This window comes from Leptopilina heterotoma, unplaced genomic scaffold, assembly GCF_015476425.1.
Source record: "Leptopilina heterotoma isolate Lh14 unplaced genomic scaffold, ASM1547642v1 Lhet_42, whole genome shotgun sequence".
Lineage (NCBI taxonomy): Eukaryota > Metazoa > Arthropoda > Insecta > Hymenoptera > Figitidae > Leptopilina > Leptopilina heterotoma.
Genome location: NW_025111078.1, coordinates 1,411,591 through 1,428,836, shown reverse-complemented (window position 1 = coordinate 1,428,836; position 17,246 = coordinate 1,411,591). Strand labels below are relative to the sequence as shown.

Here is a 17,246-nt window from a genome sequence, read left to right as displayed (position 1 = left end):
TTTGTACAAAAAATTGATTATTTTATTAAAATATAAATTACAGTGTTATATTTAAAATTCCAATTCTTTACAATATTTCATATAATTATATCTATTTACATTAGTTATTAAAATGAAATTAAATAATAAGATAAAATCATTGTCAGTAAAAAAAACAATATTGAGAAAAAGAACAATTTCTAAATTGAAAAATAAATCTTTCAAAAAAACCGTAAACTGTAAATAAAATTTCTATTTAAAATTTTTATTTAAAATCATTTAAAATTACTATGTAAAAGTATTTATAGTAATACCATAAGCAATATAGTAATGTTTATAAATAAACTCATTTTCCATGAATGATAAAAAAGACATTGTCGATATTTAAATGCGAAAATTGTTAATAATTTGAAAAGAATAATCAAACTTGAATATCGTATATTATTTATCCATTAAAATATTAATTCAAAAATTGATTTCTATTTTCTACTTTTTAATTCGTCTTTCTTCTTTTCTCTTTAACAGATTTTTTTCTTTAAATACTTTTTTTCCTTTTTGTTTTTTTATAATAGAGAATAAAAATTGATTTTTCTAGGTAAGAATAGAAAATTCGAATTAATATTAAAAAGTACAAAAAATTGTTTCGTATCGAAAACAATATTAAATTATACTTTCAGTTGAAACTTTCAACTTTCGAGATTTATTACCTCCGATTTTAAATAAATTGTATTTAAATAAAAACGAAAAATAAATATTTCCTTTTTGCAAGAAAAAAATAATTAACTGTCGATATAATTTTTACATATACTTTAAAGAATAATAAATATATATAATAAAATATTTCTTTACCTTTGTAAAAAAAAGAAATTTACGTGTTATTGAAAAGTAGAGATAACAATTCTGGTTGTTCCAAATTTTGCTTGTACTTGAGTACCATGTCTTGGATTTTTAATCGTCTTCGTACATGCGGCGGATGATAACTGAAAAATTATTTTAAAAACGAAATGAGAAATAAGAAAAAGAAAATAAATGTTTGTTTTATTAATATAATAATTAATTACAATTTAATAGAAAATGGAAAACAATAATTTAATAGAAAATAATTATTTAAATAATTTAATAAGAAAAATTCTTTTCTTTAACAGAATAAAGAAAGTTTATATTGAAAAACTTATTGTAATGAATAATTATCAGAATTTTTGTTTTATTAATATAATAATTAATTATATAATTTAATAGAAAATAGAAAACAATAAATAGAAAAATATTAAATAAAAAAATGAAAATTAGACGTACCTATCGTTGTCGAGTCGTCGTCTACGACCCATATTTAATGCTGTTTGTCTAACTAGACTACCGAGTGCTCTTCGGGGAACAACCATCCCATCAATTAAAGGTGTGGCTAAATTAATTCTAGAAATAGGTCCTTGCAGTCTAACTCTCATTAAACCATTGTCCAGGGCTTGTAAAAAGATAACGTGAACATCAGAAGTTGTCACAATTCTTGTACTGCTGAGTCCTGTATTTGTGCACGGAAGTAATTCACCTAAAAAAATTTTTTAATTTTTTCAAAGAAGAAAAAAAACTACCAATCAATCAATAAATTTCATTTGAAGTAATATTTGAACTAAAGGTCATTTTTTTATTTTTGTGACTAAATAAATAAACATTTTTATCATTTCAATTCAATTAACATTTTCTAGAATTTTTAACAAAAAATTCTTCTTTAAATCAATAATAATTTTTCAAAAAGTTCTTCTTCAGTATTTTCAAATTTTTAAAAAAAATTAAATTTATTAAATTATTTCAAATAAATTAATTCTACCAAATTGTTAATTAAACGGACCAAAAATTTAGATTATTTTCAAATATTTTAATGAAATTCTTGGCAAAATTTCAATTATCTTTATTAATAATAAAATTCTTCTCTGAAATTCAATTATTTTCAAAAATTGTAATTGAATTCTTGGCAAAATTTCAAATATTTATACAAAAAATCAAATTCTCCAAAATTCAATTATTTTCAAATATTTTAATGAAATTATTGGCAAAATTTCAATTATCTTTATAAATAATAAAATTCTTCTCCGAAATTTCATCATTTTCCAAAATTTCAACAAAATTCTTCACAAAAATTCAATTATTTTCATAAATTGTAAAATTCATCGCAAGAATTCAATTATTTTCGAAAATTTTAATGAAATTCTTGGCAAAATTTCAATTATCTATATAAATAATCAAATTCTCCGAAATTCAATTATTTTCAAATATTTTAATGTATTTTGTGGCGAAATTTCAATTATCGTTATAAAGAATAAAATTCTTCTTCGAAATTCAATTATTTTCAAAAATTTTAATTGAATTCTTGGCAAAATTTCAATTATTTTTATAAATATTAAAACCCTTCTCCGAAATTCAATTATTTACAAAAATTTTAATGAAATTCTTGACAAAATTTCAATTATTTTCATAATTTATAAAATTCTTCGCAGGAATTCAATTATTTTGAAGAATTTTTATTAAATTCTTTATGAGAATTGAAATATTTTTAATATGATTTCAATTAAATTCATAGAAATAATTCAATTATTTTCGAAAATTTCATTCAAATTCATCTCATAAATTAATTTTTATCAAAAACTTCTACGAGAATTCAATTATTTAAATAAAACAAATTAATAATTTATTCAGTAATTGAATGTTTCTTAATATTTAAATTTTACAAAGAATTTTATTAACAACTTTTGTAAGTATTTAATTTCTATTATAAGGAATTTATTTTTAATTTTACTGAAATTTATCATATTAAAGAATTTTTTAACAATTTTTAAAAACAATTGAAAACTTTTTGAAGAATTTTATTAAAATTTTTAAAAATACATAATTGAATTCCTGAGAAGAATTTTAATAATAATTTCTGCAAATAATTGAATTCATGCGAAGAATTTTATTAAATTTTCTTTAAATAATTGAAATTTTGCGAAGAGTTTTATTAAAATTTTTGACAATAATTTAATTCCTGAGAAGAATTTCTCTATCTATTTATAAAGATAATTTAATGCTTGACTAGAATTTTTATAAATGTTTGAAAATAATTTAATTTCTGCAAAGCATTTTATTACTTTTTAAGAATTGAATTCTTGGGCTGAATTTGGATATTTATCTCAAAATAATTGAATTCTTGCGATGAATATTGTTATTTTTGAAAATAATTGAATTTTTCAAAGAATTTTATTAAAATTTCTAAAAATAATTGAATTTCTGTAAAGAAATTTAATTTTTTTATTTATCAAGATAGTTGCGTTGAATCTTTTGAAATAATTGAATAATATTAAGGTTTTGTTTTAAAATTGAGAATAATTTTCCTTTGAATTCTAAACATTTAATTTTTTTCCAGTACTTTTAATAAAAATCCCTGACTTTTCCCTGACCTGTGGCAACGCTGATAAATAAATTAATGCAATTTTTTAAAACTCTCTTTTTTCTTAATCGATAATTATATTGATCTCATTAAAATAAATCATAAAAAAAATAATTGAAAATTAATAAATAAATATTTGTTTTCGCCGTTTTAAGGGCTAATTAAATAAAGAAGGAAAGGATTGATTAATTTTAATTAGAGAAAAAAAAATCGTCACAATACCAATTGGAAATTGAGCATAATCCTCGAGACTCTCCAACCAAACGACCATTATTTTCGTATCCGTTTGCGCTGGAAGAGAATGCTTTGTCGTTCTTCTCGGTTTCACTGGATCCGAATTTGGAGGATTTGAATTTGATGAATTTGAACCAATACTCGACGGCTGCTTTCCAAGATCAAGTGACATTGTTCTTGGTGAATTTATCGTTGTATTTGGCGACATGGAAAATGTTTTTGAACCTGCACTTTCACTCGCACTTCTTTCAAACCAAGCTGAAAGAAAATTACATTATAAAATGAAAATTCGAGAAATTTTATTACAATTTTCGTTTTGCGTCTAATAATTATAATTGTATGAACATCTCACCTTGACCAGATTCATTAAAAAGCGTTTCATCCAAAGATTCAGAATTAACAGTCAACGATTGTGTCGGTACAACAAAAGCAATTTCGGAACTAACATCCGCCCAATATAAAACATGAGTGTTTCCATTGTAAATCGCTCCGCCGTGTTCACTTTGCGTTGGCTGTGGAACATTTATTTCGTTAATAATCTGCCAACTCGTAGAAACATTGCCAGTCCAACCGGCGTGTGAATTCACCGCCACAGTCCATCCGAGGGCATTTAAAAATTCCATAAAATTCGGCGAAACATTATTCTCATTTATTACATTCGATAGAATGGCATCGGGATTTTTTTGTCCCGCTTTCACATAAAAAATATGAACCGTATCACATGTTCTTGGACTGATACGATCAAGATTCTCGAGATCAGTGCAAAAGCCAGGAATCGTTGAGTCCAATGCAATTAAACCGCCGCCAGTCGTTGAATTTTCATTTGCTTCCTTTGGTTCTAAATTCAAAAAACCAAAGTGACTGAGAAAAAGTCTTGCGGTCTGAAATTCATGGCACACATGCGGTGGTGTGCATTCGTCAATTTTATCACTCGATTTTGTCGTTTCCGTTTCGTTATTAAATTTCAATTCCAAATCAATTTGATGATCCAGCAAATGCGATAGAGTTTGATGATCGTTCTTGAGAATGTCATTCTCGTTCATTACAATGTCCAAACTCGGTATTGAATCATCGCTAAATTAGGAGAAGAATTTTTTTTCATTAAAAAACTTTTTCAGATAAATTAAAAACTCATTCTTTTAAAAAAAAATGAAACTCTTTCTTTTTTAAAAGAAATATTTCCAAAGGTTGAGAAATATTACATTTTTTTCAGAAAGAAAAAAGAGAAAATGAAGAAAACAAAAATATTGAGGATGGAAAAAATAGAAAAATGAAAACTTATAAACAAAGAGAAATAGAAAATAAGAAAAAATAGGATTCTAACTTTTTCAAAATTATTTCCATCATTTGAATTCAATTATAATTTTCTAAAATTTTGAACTCTGATTAAGAATAAAAAAAATAGGAAGAATACTAAAAAAAGAGAAAGAATAATAAAAGAAAAAGAATAAAGAAAAGAGAAATTTAAAAAAAGAAAAAATAGAAAGAAAAGAGAGAATAAAAAATAGGAAGAATAAAAAAGAAAAAATAAAAAATACAAAAAAGAAAATTAAAAATAGAGAAACAAAAGAAAAAATAGAGAAAAAGGATTACATACACTTTACAGTGAGGAATTCTGTCGACATTGTCGGGGAAGAATTTCGGTTTATACTCCATACGTGGAGTTGGTTCGAGTAAAGGTAACGGACGTCCGGGATTTGTGTTCATACTCCTGACACTTGATCTGTGTCGAGGTAAATGTCGCAATTGCATTGTCCAAGCGTGTCGTCCAAATGGTCCGCGAATTAAAACAGTGACAGTTGGTTGTGGATCCTGATCATTTCCCAATGGTTCCTCCAATAATGCCAACATCGTCGCATTCTCAGCGACAAAATAACGAAATCGTTCGACTGCCGTCTGTCGAGGTACACGACCACCAGGCCAACTATTGCAGTGTTTCAGGAGCGAAACTTCATCCAACAACGAGGACAATGACTGTGTGCCACAAGCACTCGGAAAATATCCCACCTGTTAATTTATAATTTATATAATTTAATTTTTTATTAAAGTAATTAAATTTCTTTTATAAAGAATTTTTTTTTGTAATTTATCAAAATAATAAAATTTTTGCGAAGAATTTTATTTAAATTCTTTAAAATAGATGAAATTTTTGCGAATAATTTTATAAATTAAGAAAATAATTTAATTTCTGCAAAGAATTTGATTAAAGTTACGAACCTGTTCTAGAATAATTGTGAGTAGAGCATCGGCAGCATCTCTCACTCTCATCGACGCTGGTTTCAATTCTTTTTCGTCCTTCATTTTTATCGGCTCTCCTGGCTTTCCAACGCTTTTCGTCCCCGAAACTCCGAGCTCGACGACTTCCAAAACCGTCGCCAAGCAATCCTTATCCTTAAAAAAAAAATGGAAAAATAGAAATTTTCAAAATTTTGAAATTAGTTAAAAATAGAAATGAAAAAAATAGTAAAATTAGAAAAAAGCTAGAAACCTGTAAAAGTTGAGGATGAGCTGTGAGCCAAGTGGTTAAACAAGAAAAAGCGGCGACAATCGATGAGTGAAGATCCTTTGAATGAGAAGGAGGAGGTCGCCAACATTGATAGGCAATATAATCGCAAAGCCATTTTACAGCTCGTTTACATTCCAAGGCATCTGCAAAGAAATAGAAATGGAAAATAAATTAATAAATATCCAAATTTTCCAAATAAAACTATTCGTTAAAATAAATTAAAATTAATAAATTCAATTCACACCTGTAAGTTTCCTTGCTGCTTAAAAAAAAGATAAAATTTCAAAAAAATTTCTATTTAAATTACTTTTCTAATTTTTTTCATAACTTTTCTTTTTGATGCTTCAAATTTTAAAATTAATAAAATTCTAATTCAATTCTACTTTGAAGATTTAAAAATACCAAAAATTTATTAAACCAAATAGTTTTCAATTAAAAATATTTCTTTTAGGTATATTATTTCTTTTATAATTCTAAATCTGAGATAATTGGATTCTTATAAAGAAATTTATCCAAATTTTTCAACATAATTCAATTTCTTGCAAAAAGTTTAATTAAAATCTTTAAAAAGAAGTTAATTCTTCAGAGAAATTAAATTAAAATTAATATTTTAATTATTTAAATTCTTATAAAGAGTTTTATCAAAATTTTTCAAAGTAATTAAATTTCTGAGAGGAATTTGATTATTTATCAAAATAATTTAGATTTGAAAAAATAGATTTAAAAAAAAATCTAGAGACTTCATTAATATTTTCGTAAATAATAGAATTTTTTCAAAGAAATTAATTAAAATTGTATTAAAAATATTTCAATTCTCATAAAATAATTAGAAATAATTGAATTGATGCGAAAAATTCAAAATAATTAAAATTCTGCAAAGAAATTCATCAGCATTTTTAAGAATAATTGAATTCTGATATATTGTTAAAATTGGATTGAAAATAATTGAATTCTTTGAAAGAATTTAAAATAATTGAAATTCTGACTAGAAATTCATAAAAAAAAAATTTAAGAATGATTGAATTCTTTCGAGAATTGTATTAAAAAAATAATTTATATTCTGCTAAGAAATTCATCAAAAATTCTATGAACAATTTAATTCTTACGAGATATCTTATTGAAAAAATAACTGAATTATTGTTAAGAATTTTATTAATTATGAAAATAATTAAATTTTCATAATAATTTTATAAAAAAATTTTCAAAGGAATTGAATTGCTGTAAAGAATTTTATTAGAAATTCTTTAAAATAATTAAATTCATGACAAAAATTTTTGTAAATTAAGGAAATAATTGAATTTTTTCTAGAAATTTAATTAAAATTGTATGAAAAATATTTCAATTCTCATACAGAATTTAATTAAAATTTCCCAAATTAATTGAATTTCTTCGAAGATTTTTATTATTTAGGAAAAGAATTAAATAATTTAAAATATAAATACAAATAATTTAAATTTAATTAAAATTTAGAAAAGATTTAAACGAACTTTAAGTAAAGGAAAATAATTCTTGGTTTTTTATACCCGTTTCTCGAATTCGAGTCCTCGCGAGACCCGAAAGCATTTCAAGTGCAGCTAACGAAATATTGAGATCCGTTTTCCATGATGAAATCAGTCTGTGACAAACTAAATATGTTGCTCTTACAAACAGAGCGTGTGCCGAATCTGAAAAAATAAAAATAATTTAGAAAATAAATTCCAAATATTTTACAGAACACAAATTTAATTTTTTTTATTTTACTTCAATCGTTGTTCTATCATTTTGTTTAAAAACGCTTTTAACAACTTTCTTTCAATAAAATAAATTCTCTTACTATTCGAAGTTATAAAAAAAAAATAAATTTGTGTTCTCTCCCTATTTTTCTTTTCTTCTTCTTCTTCTTTTTTTTTTTTGAATAAAGATAGAAAAGACGAATTCAAAATAAAATCAAAAAGAGAAAATAATCGCAGAATGCACATAAAATTGAAAAATTGGCAATACTTGCGGCATTTAAAAATACTGGCAGAAAAAAATGAAAATTTTATTTTAAATATTGTTTTGAAAAATAAAAAAATACTCTATTTACCAAAAGCGATGCTCTCCTCTTGAAGTGTCGAAATATCGGAGGAATCGCCAAAGGATCGATGATCGCTGGAAATGCTTATCTGACTGGTTGAATCGCTGGTGACTACTCAAAGCGATGATCAATGGGCAGAATGACGAGAGAATGTGTATGTGTTTGTGAGAGAGAGAGAGGAGAGAGACAGACAACAGCAGCAGCACGTACACAATCCATGATAAAATATCGTTGAAGGGAGGAGAAAAAATAAAAATACAAAACACAAAAGCAAGTGAGAAAGCGGTATTCAAAAAATTATCTTCGCAAGTGCAATTTTTTTTTTTAAATCAGCCCGGCAAAAAGTGTTGAGCGAAAAAAAAATTGCCAAAAAATTTACCAACTACTTATGCTTTCTTTTGATTCTTTAAATTTCAAATTTCAAAATTCAAAAATCGTAATTATTAGTAAAATAGAAAACTTAGGTACTTCAAAAATATTGTTCAAGCATAAATAGCTTTTAGTAGTAAAATTATATCAAAAAAACTGTATATAAAAACTATGTAAAAACTACATAAAAAATATTTTCAGGGTTGCCACAAAAATTTAATTTAGAAATCAGGGCAGTAGCTCTAATTTTTTAAAATAATTTATAAGTAATAATTGTTTTGATAGTTCTTAAAAAATTAAAATATTTAAAAAAAAAAATTCCCTGAACTGTGGCAATCCTGATTTTTCAAAAAATAGATTAAAAATAGAAAAAGTAGATAAAAATATATATTGAAATTAATTATTAAAAATAGATGCACTAATTTGAAAAAAGAATTTGCCCTTTGGTGCTTACCTGAAGAGAGTAAATTCGTTGTATTATCGTTTGGAATTATGTCGGGTTGCGTTACTTGTTCCACTTCCTCGGCGGCCGCTGAATCTTGCACGCTCAACAATAAACCGCCTTGAAAATATTTTCGAAAGAATATTAATTTATACATATAACAAAAAATATTAATTCAAGTAAAATTAATAAATCGAGTAGCAAAAATATTCAATTTCCATTAAAACTATTTTGATATAATTAAAATTAAACAATTGAAAATTGCAATTCTCACCCAGAAGCATGTGAGTATTTTGCGGATCAGTTTCCACTTGCAAGGCATTTATCAATAAATTCATAAGTCTCGGTTTCAACTGGGAAAATGTAAACTGATTCCTCTCAAAATTTACCGAAAATCCATTCGGCAATTCCCTTATTGAAAGATTCTGAAAATGGAAACGTAAATTATTTTCTTTTCTTTTTTAATAATTATTTCTACCAGTTATTTACTTTAAATTAATTTCTTAATTTAATTCTTGATTTCTTTACTTTTAATTATATAGAATTCAATTTACCTGAAAATGAAGCGGCAATGCCAACATTGATATCAATAAATTAATCGACGCCCGTCGCAATTCAATTTTCGACACTGAATTTGTTTTTAGTCGTAAATCTTTCTCGGGTAGAACGACCTCCAATGCGGACAGTACAATTGGAACGAGAACTTGAACACCATCGAGATCAAGACGAAAGAGATCGGCTGAATTCAATAAAATACTGGCCAACGTTTCACCGCACTCCTTATTTTCATTTGTCTTCAATCCATGATACATGGCTTGATAGAATCTTGCCGAATAAATTGGAAGTATATCTTCGCCTGTTTTTTTCGCACAAAATATACGACACAGTGCGCCCATTGCCTCGGCGCGTCCCGATTCATAACGATCAATTACCAGTGATGAGGGGACATCGGCAATTGTGTCTTGTAAGGATGATGGTCCATCGACTAAAATTGACGACGGTCTTTTTGAAGCGCCAGTTGGTTCTGGAAGAGGAAAACAAATTGTATTCAAAATATAATAATAATAATAATAATAATAATAATAATAATAATAATAATAATTACAAAAATATTAATAATAATAAAATTAAATAACAATATTAAAAATTGAAAATGGAAAATAAATTGAAACTTACGTGGTAAATTTTGGGACCAACCGTCAGTGCCAATGAAAGCAGCTTCAAAAAGCCACTCGCCGAAGAGATGAAGAATACTGTTGCATTTCGGTCGACTTGGTGCCAAAGGTGGTCTCACATCTTGACCCAATGAAGTTACAGCTTTTAAACAAATTAAATTACATTTAAATCGAAAAATCTTCAATTCAATTTTTTGCTTGTTTCGCTATTTTTTCATAATTTTTCTTCTTCAATCTTTTGAATTCTTAAATTAATGAAATTCTAGATCAATACTTTGAAGAGTATAAGAAAATACAAAAAAAAATTTACTAGTTTTTAAAAACGATAAATATTAATAGTTAATTGCAAAATTAATTAATAATTGAATTTTCTTGAATTTTGTTATCTAAAATTATTCCAAAATAATTAATTTGGAAATTAATATTGGAAAATAAAGAAATATATAAATAATAATATATAATATAATAATATAAAATAAAATAATATATAATAAAATATATAAATAAATATAATATATAATAAAATATATAAAAACAAACCAAAAATGAACTTAAATTCAAATAAATTTTTTTGAAAAAAGCTTTACAAGTTGTAGATGATGTAGACGAAGGTCCAGAATTAGAAGATATCACTATTTGGCTGCTGGAAATTCTGCTCGTCGTCAAGCCAATCAACGAAGCTTTCGGAATACCTGCATTAAATAAAAATTCTTAAATTCCTCTTCCGATGTAAAAAAAATGTCGAGTTACATTTTAATTAAATTACAATATACAGAAATTCAGTCATCATAATAGATTTTTTGCTTTTGAAAATCTAAAAAATGTGAAAAGGTTTCATTTCCCAAAGTGAAAGAAAAAAAAAATAAAAATCTACAAAATGTGCAAAAATACAGATGTGAAAGAAAAGAAGAAAAAAAATTTTTTATTGTGACAAAATTGAAAGAAAATGTGTATATTTTTGAGGTGAAATAAATAAATAATAATCAGAGTGAGTGCAAATAAGAAAAGTTTTCAATATACCCTTGGTGACAGCCGAAGGTGTGACGCTGAAACTTTTTGCAAGCCGCCTCTGCGTCGGAGGTGTTGGAGAAGGCTGAGGTTGATCCTTTGAATTTACCTTCTCATTTCCAACACCTCCGGTACCAGAGTTTCCTATTCCTGTCGTGACGTTCGTCACACAACACTCCTCCCAACAACAAGCCTGTGAGACCCCTAAAAACATTTCCTTCTTTTCTTCTCTTTTCTTCATGCAAAACCAATCACCAAATTCGACAAGTATTTTTTTTTGCCAAAGAAAAATTTCCGTGCTTCTATTTTGTTTTCATTTCACAATCTCTCTATGCAGTGCAAGTGTAAATTGTTGAAAAATTTTCCGAAATAATTCCTTCTTCTATTTTTAGAAAAGTAATTAAAGTAATCAATTAATTAAATAGAAATTAATCAAATAAAAATTACTGAAATTAATAAATTGAATAAAACTTAAATAAATTAATTAAAAATTAAATTAATTAATAAAATTGAATCAATTAATTAATTAAATTAAAATAAATTACTTTACGTAGGTAAATAAAAAAATTCAAATTGATAAAATTATAAATTTAAATTGAATTAAAAAAAAACTAAAACTAATAAGTTAATCAACTTTTCTTTTTTTGTTTTCGGAAAATTATCCACAATTTTTCATAAATGTGCTGAGAAATAATATTTGCTTTTTTTGTTGTATTTACAATTATTTACAATAAAACTTACATAAAGTTTATATAAATTTTTTTTTTTTAAGTTTAAATATAAAATTTATAAAAAAAATTCTAGTAACTAAAGAACTTTTATTAAGTAAAGCGCAAAATCGAATTTTTCTCCATTTGAAAAACCGAACCAATCTGCAGTAAATTAATTTTCAACTATTAAATAAATTACTTTTTAAAACAGAAATTTTTCCGAAATATTTTTTTAAGAATAAAAGAGAAATTAGAAAAAAGAAAATAATACGTATTATTTTCTGTCAATAATTTTAGAGAGAAATAATTTAATAAAGAAATAATTTTATCGAGAAATAATTGAATAAAGATCTAATTTTCGGGAGATATTTACCTAGAAATGCGTCGACTTGTCCGGCAATACCTTTGATGGCCTTGAGAAAAATTTGAGGCAACGCTTGAAGACAGGGATGCTGACAAGGATCGACGACATTTGGACTTGCAATTGCATATCTCAGGAATGCCTGCGTTTGCGAAATCACTGCCGGCCGACATAAATCAATTGGATCGCCAACTGTTCGCAGAAGTCGGTACCAAGCTTGTGACACCGCCTCGTTTGTCATCGTGTGCGGCACAAGCTGCGAATCCTCCTCGCCTGTTTCAATTTACATTTCAATTATTACAAATAAATTTCTAATTCCAAAATTCAAATTACAAAATTTCTATTTCCAAACTTTAAATTCAAAAATATCTAGTTTCAAAATTCAAATTCCAAAATTTAAATTAAAAAATTTCTAGTTTCAAATTTTAAATTATAAAATTACAAAAAATAATACAAATATAAAAAATTACAGACGAAAATATAAAAATAAAGGAATAAATTTAATAAATAAACTGTTATTTGCAAATTTTCAGAATTACTTTCCTCTCCTCCTTCTGTATGGAAAATTGTTTGCTTTTGAATAAACTTACTGATTTTTAATTCGGGAAACATTGGTCCATACATAATTTGCAAAAGTCGTGCTGTTAATGCGAGACAAACGCGATTCCATTGTTCGATAAGAGCGAGTCGATGGCGCCATCGAAGGCAAGATTCACGCAAAGTTCTCCACAACGGAGGCGATGGAAAATTCTTCTCACACGCAACGAGCCAAACCTGAAAAATACATTTGCAAATTAATCATTATTTTATATTTTTATTTCGTTCATTTTAATTCTTCGGGACTTTTTCACCATTTTCTTTGTAAATTAAAAAAGAAAATAATTTTATATTAAATTTAATTGTAAATTATAATTGTATTATATTTAAATGTAAATTTTAATTGTATTTTACTTCGAGTAAAACGCCGAGAACTCTTTCACAAAGTTGTTCACCAGCATCTTCCCTAACTGCCGGAGGTGCCAAAAGCGCATCATTTATTCCAATCAAAAATAAAAGAAGACTCTCCCAAGTCTCTCTTTCCAAAGTGGCTGGACCTCGAGCCACTTGTTGCAAAGTTCGAAGTACTCTATGACAGAGGACTGCCTGTCGATTTATCGTATCCGCTCCTAAACGAACAATAAACTTATTAACATATTTCTTTTTTTCAAATTATTAGAAAAAAAAGAACATTTAAAAAAGACCCTTCACCATTAAAAGCCAAAAAATATTTTCCCTTTCAATTTAACTCTCCTCCTTATTAATAAAATCAAATTGAAATTTAATCAAAATTGTTTATTAAATTAAAAAGAAAAGTAAATGAAAATTTACTTACAACTATTGTTAATACAATTCTTCGGAAGAATTCAATTATTTCCATAAATAATAACATTCATCGGAAGAATCCAATTATTTTTTTATAAATAATAACATTTTTTGCAAAACTTCAATTATTTTGAACAAAATTTTAATAAATACTCATAAATAATTCAATTGTTTTTCAAAATAGTTAAATCACTGCAAAAACTCAATTACTTATCAATAAAATTTCACAAAAGAATTCAATTATTTTCTAAAATTTTAATAAAATTCTTCCTAAATATTCAATTATTTCCTATACAATCTTAATTAAATTTTTCACAAAGAATTTAAATTTTCATCGAAACAATTATATTATTTTTCAAAAATTTTAATAAAAGTCTTTACAAGATTTCAATTATTTTCATAAATAATAAAATTTTTCAAAGAATTTCAATTATGTTCAAAAATTTTAATAAAATTCTTCCTAAAAATTTAATTATCTTCATAAAAAGTAAAATTCTTTTGAACATTTCAATTTTTTTTCATAAAGAATTGAATTCCTCGGAGGATTTCAATTATTTTCATTATTAATAAAATTCTTCGGAGGATTTTAATTATTTTCAAAAATTTGAAACAAATTCTTGTCAAGAATCCAATTTTTTTCATAAATAATTGAATTCTTCGGAGGATTTCAATTATTTTCAAAAAATTTAATAAAACTTCGAAATGATTCAATTTTTTTTAAAAATAATTGAATTCTTCGGAGGATTTGAATTATATTCAGAAATTTGAAACAAATTCTTGTCAAGAATTCAATTTTTTTTCATAAAGAATTGAATTCCTCGGAGGATTTCAATTATTTTCAAAAATTTTAATAAAATTCTTCGCAAGAATTCAATTATCATCATAAAAAATAAAATTCTTTGGAAGATTTCAATTATTTTCATTTAAAAAAAAATTCAAAGAAATTCTTCTAAACAATTTAATTATGATTTTTAAAAATTTTAATAAAATTTTTTTCGAGAATTCAATTATTTTCATAAATAATAAAATTCTGCGAAGGAATTCAATTATTCTCAACATTTTTTGACAAAATTCTTTGCAAGAATTCAATGATTTTTAATTACATTAACTTTAAAATTGAAAATATTTGAAAAGAAAAATTATTAAAAAAGTTAGGAAACAAAAAATCGATTATTAATATAGATTTATTAAATTTTATTTATTAAAAAGTAAATTAAAATTTACTTTTCTTTTCTACATTTTCTTCTTTCTAAATTAAAGTCAAATTAAAAAGAAAAGTGAAAGTAAAGTTTAGTTTAATTTTACTTTCCTTTTCTTCTTTTTTTAAAAAGAAAAGTAAAAGTTTTACTTTTACTTTTTTTTTAATTTAACTTTAATTTGACTTCAAAGACAAAAATATTACGACAATACAAAAGCGAATAATAAACTTGAGTAAAAAAATTAAAAAGCTCCTTTTCTTAAAAAGGAAAATAGAAATAACGAATTCATTTACCTAAATCCTGATACAAAAATGGCCAGACTGCGAGAAAAAGTGTATTTTGAATAAAGTGCAATTTCTGGAGAAGTAAATTTTTAAATAATGTAATTTAAAAAAAAAATATTTTACCTTCTCCTCTCCTTGGAACAAATAAATTGTGAAAATGACTGATTATTTTTCTCGCGTAAAAATTTGAATCCTCAATTATTGGCCTTGGTACGGAGATTTTTGGCGATGAATATAATGCCGAGAGCCATTCACAATAAACATTGACACAATCGCGAACAGTGTCGTGTTCATTTAGAGGTAACGAGAGGCCATAGCAAATAACTTCCATACACCATTGTATTTCACGATCATTATTCAATGAACTTGGTTCGGCGGCTTGGGCAATGCCCAAATTTGCGGCCAATTGTCGTACAATTGATAATGCAACTTCACGTCCAACGCCGGGTGAAAATTTTTCCAATACACTTTGACTGTCTTCAGAACCTTGTTGAATTAGGGAACTCAATGATGCCCACTCGGAATACATTCCACCTCCAGAGTTCTGAAAATTAATTTCGATTAATTATTACAATAATTATCAATTATTTCAATTAATTATTAATTATTTCAATTAATTATCAATTATTTTAATCAATTACTTTAATTATTTCAATAATTATCAATTATTCCAATTAATTACAAGAATTACAAGAATAAAATTAATTATAATTGCTAATGAACACGACTTTTTAAAAAATTAACAGAAATTCTGCATAAAATTCAATTACGTTCAATTCAATTATTTTCAATATAATTTTAATAAATTTTCTCAAAAGAATTCAAATTGGTTTCAAAATTACACATATTTTTTTATGAAACTTCACAAAAATTGAATGAAATATTAAAGGAAAAAATAACGAGAAAAAGAACAAAGAAACACAGAAAAAAATACAGTATATATGTAAATAAACGGTATTTATAATAATAATAACAAACAAGAATAAAATACACAGTGGATAAAATTACATCCTGTTTAGAATATTTATCCGTGAGAAAATCTGAATCCGCGAGAAATATAAAAAAAGATAAAAACTAACCTTTAAATTGACTCTGTTGAATACGCCTAAATTCATAGATCATCAATTTATATTATATAAAACTAAAAAGAAGGTAAATAAATTTACAATTAATTCGTTTAATTTCAATAAAATTAAATAAAATATTCTTCTTCGTAAAAAATTGTCTCAATTTTTGAGGTTAGGTTTGTTTAAATCAATCTTTATATTTAAATACTCCGACTATTCTAGTTAACAATAACAATTTTTAGAACTTTTCTTTTCTGACATTAAGATACTGTATTGCTATTAAATAATTTGATGACAAATAATTGATTAATTGTAAGAAATAAATACAATATTTAAAGAATACAATCGTATTTTGACAGGAGCTGTCACTTTTGCATATTTAGTACCGAAAACTGTCACTTGAAAGAAGCGCTGAATTTTGGCGCCAAATTTTGAAATTTAGTGCAAAATAAAAAAATTCTAAAAAAAATTAAAGAAGTACGAAAAAAGTTTTCAAATAAAATAAATTAAGTTCAATTTTATTAAAAAGGATTTTTTTTCTATTTGAAAATTTTCTTCATTCAGCGAAATAAATTTTAATCCGAAAAAAATTTTCAAACAAAATAAATTGAATATAATTTAATTAAATTTGTTTTTTCTAATAAACAATTTTCCTAATTGTGAATTTTCTTCATTATAATGAAATAAATTTTAAATAAAATAAATTAAATATTTATTTAAATTTTTTTCCAATTAAACGAAATTAATTTTAAAAGAAAAATTGTTTTATTTGCTTTAAAAATTAATAATAATTTTAATTCTATAATAATAAGTAATAAATAATTCAAAAGAAAAATTTACCATTTGCTTTGAGATTCGGTTTCAAATTTGTAAAAAATGATTTTTCAAACAGAATTTTTGAGAAGAAAAATATTGATAAATATTGCTTTCAATATATTTTAGAAAATAAGAAAATACGCAGACAATGGTTCTAAATATAATTAATTTTAATTTTCTTTCTAAAGCAGTCTAATGTTTATTTTTTTATGATATTAATAATAATAAAAAGCACGTAGATATAAATTTTTTTAATT

General features: G+C 24.7%; 1 protein-coding gene across 5 annotated transcripts; it reads right to left on the bottom strand.

Moving 5' to 3' along the window:
- Positions 1-771: 771 nt before the first annotated feature.
- LOC122506451 (ral GTPase-activating protein subunit beta) lies at positions 772-16,529 on the bottom strand. 5 transcript variants are annotated; one of them, XM_043618639.1, is made up of 22 exons: positions 16,186-16,529; positions 15,230-15,650; positions 15,116-15,142; positions 13,213-13,427; positions 12,852-13,035; positions 12,274-12,534; positions 11,203-11,394; positions 10,770-10,874; positions 10,184-10,324; positions 9,562-10,031; positions 9,282-9,432; positions 9,020-9,127; positions 8,206-8,307; positions 7,664-7,804; positions 6,385-6,399; positions 6,123-6,283; positions 5,852-6,025; positions 5,232-5,641; positions 3,987-4,708; positions 3,623-3,892; positions 1,276-1,525; positions 772-959 (listed from the first exon to the last, which is right to left on the bottom strand). In XM_043618639.1, exons 1-22 carry the CDS (start codon positions 16,219-16,221, stop codon positions 848-850), a joined length of 4,668 nt encoding a protein of 1,555 aa, XP_043474574.1. In that variant the 5' UTR covers positions 16,222-16,529; the 3' UTR covers positions 772-847. The 5 variants fall into 5 exon arrangements, with proteins under 5 accessions (XP_043474574.1, XP_043474575.1, XP_043474577.1 ...); XM_043618640.1 differs by lacking the exon at positions 6,385-6,399; XM_043618642.1 differs by lacking the exon at positions 8,206-8,307.
- Between the last annotated feature and the right edge of the window lie 717 nt (positions 16,530-17,246).

Excerpts from the sequence above, each read along its gene's own strand:
- LOC122506451 (XM_043618639.1), bottom strand. The coding sequence starts at position 16,221 with ATGAATTTAGGCGTATTCAACAGAGTCAATTTAAAG. Across the intron at positions 8,308-9,019 it reads AACGAATTTACTCTCTTCAG|TCACCAGCGATTCAACCAGT; the intron begins GTAAGCACCAAA and ends CGCTTTGAGTAG. Across the intron at positions 1,526-3,622 it reads TTATGCTCAATTTCCAATTG|GTGAATTACTTCCGTGCACA; the intron begins GTATTGTGACGA and ends AAATTTTTTTAG.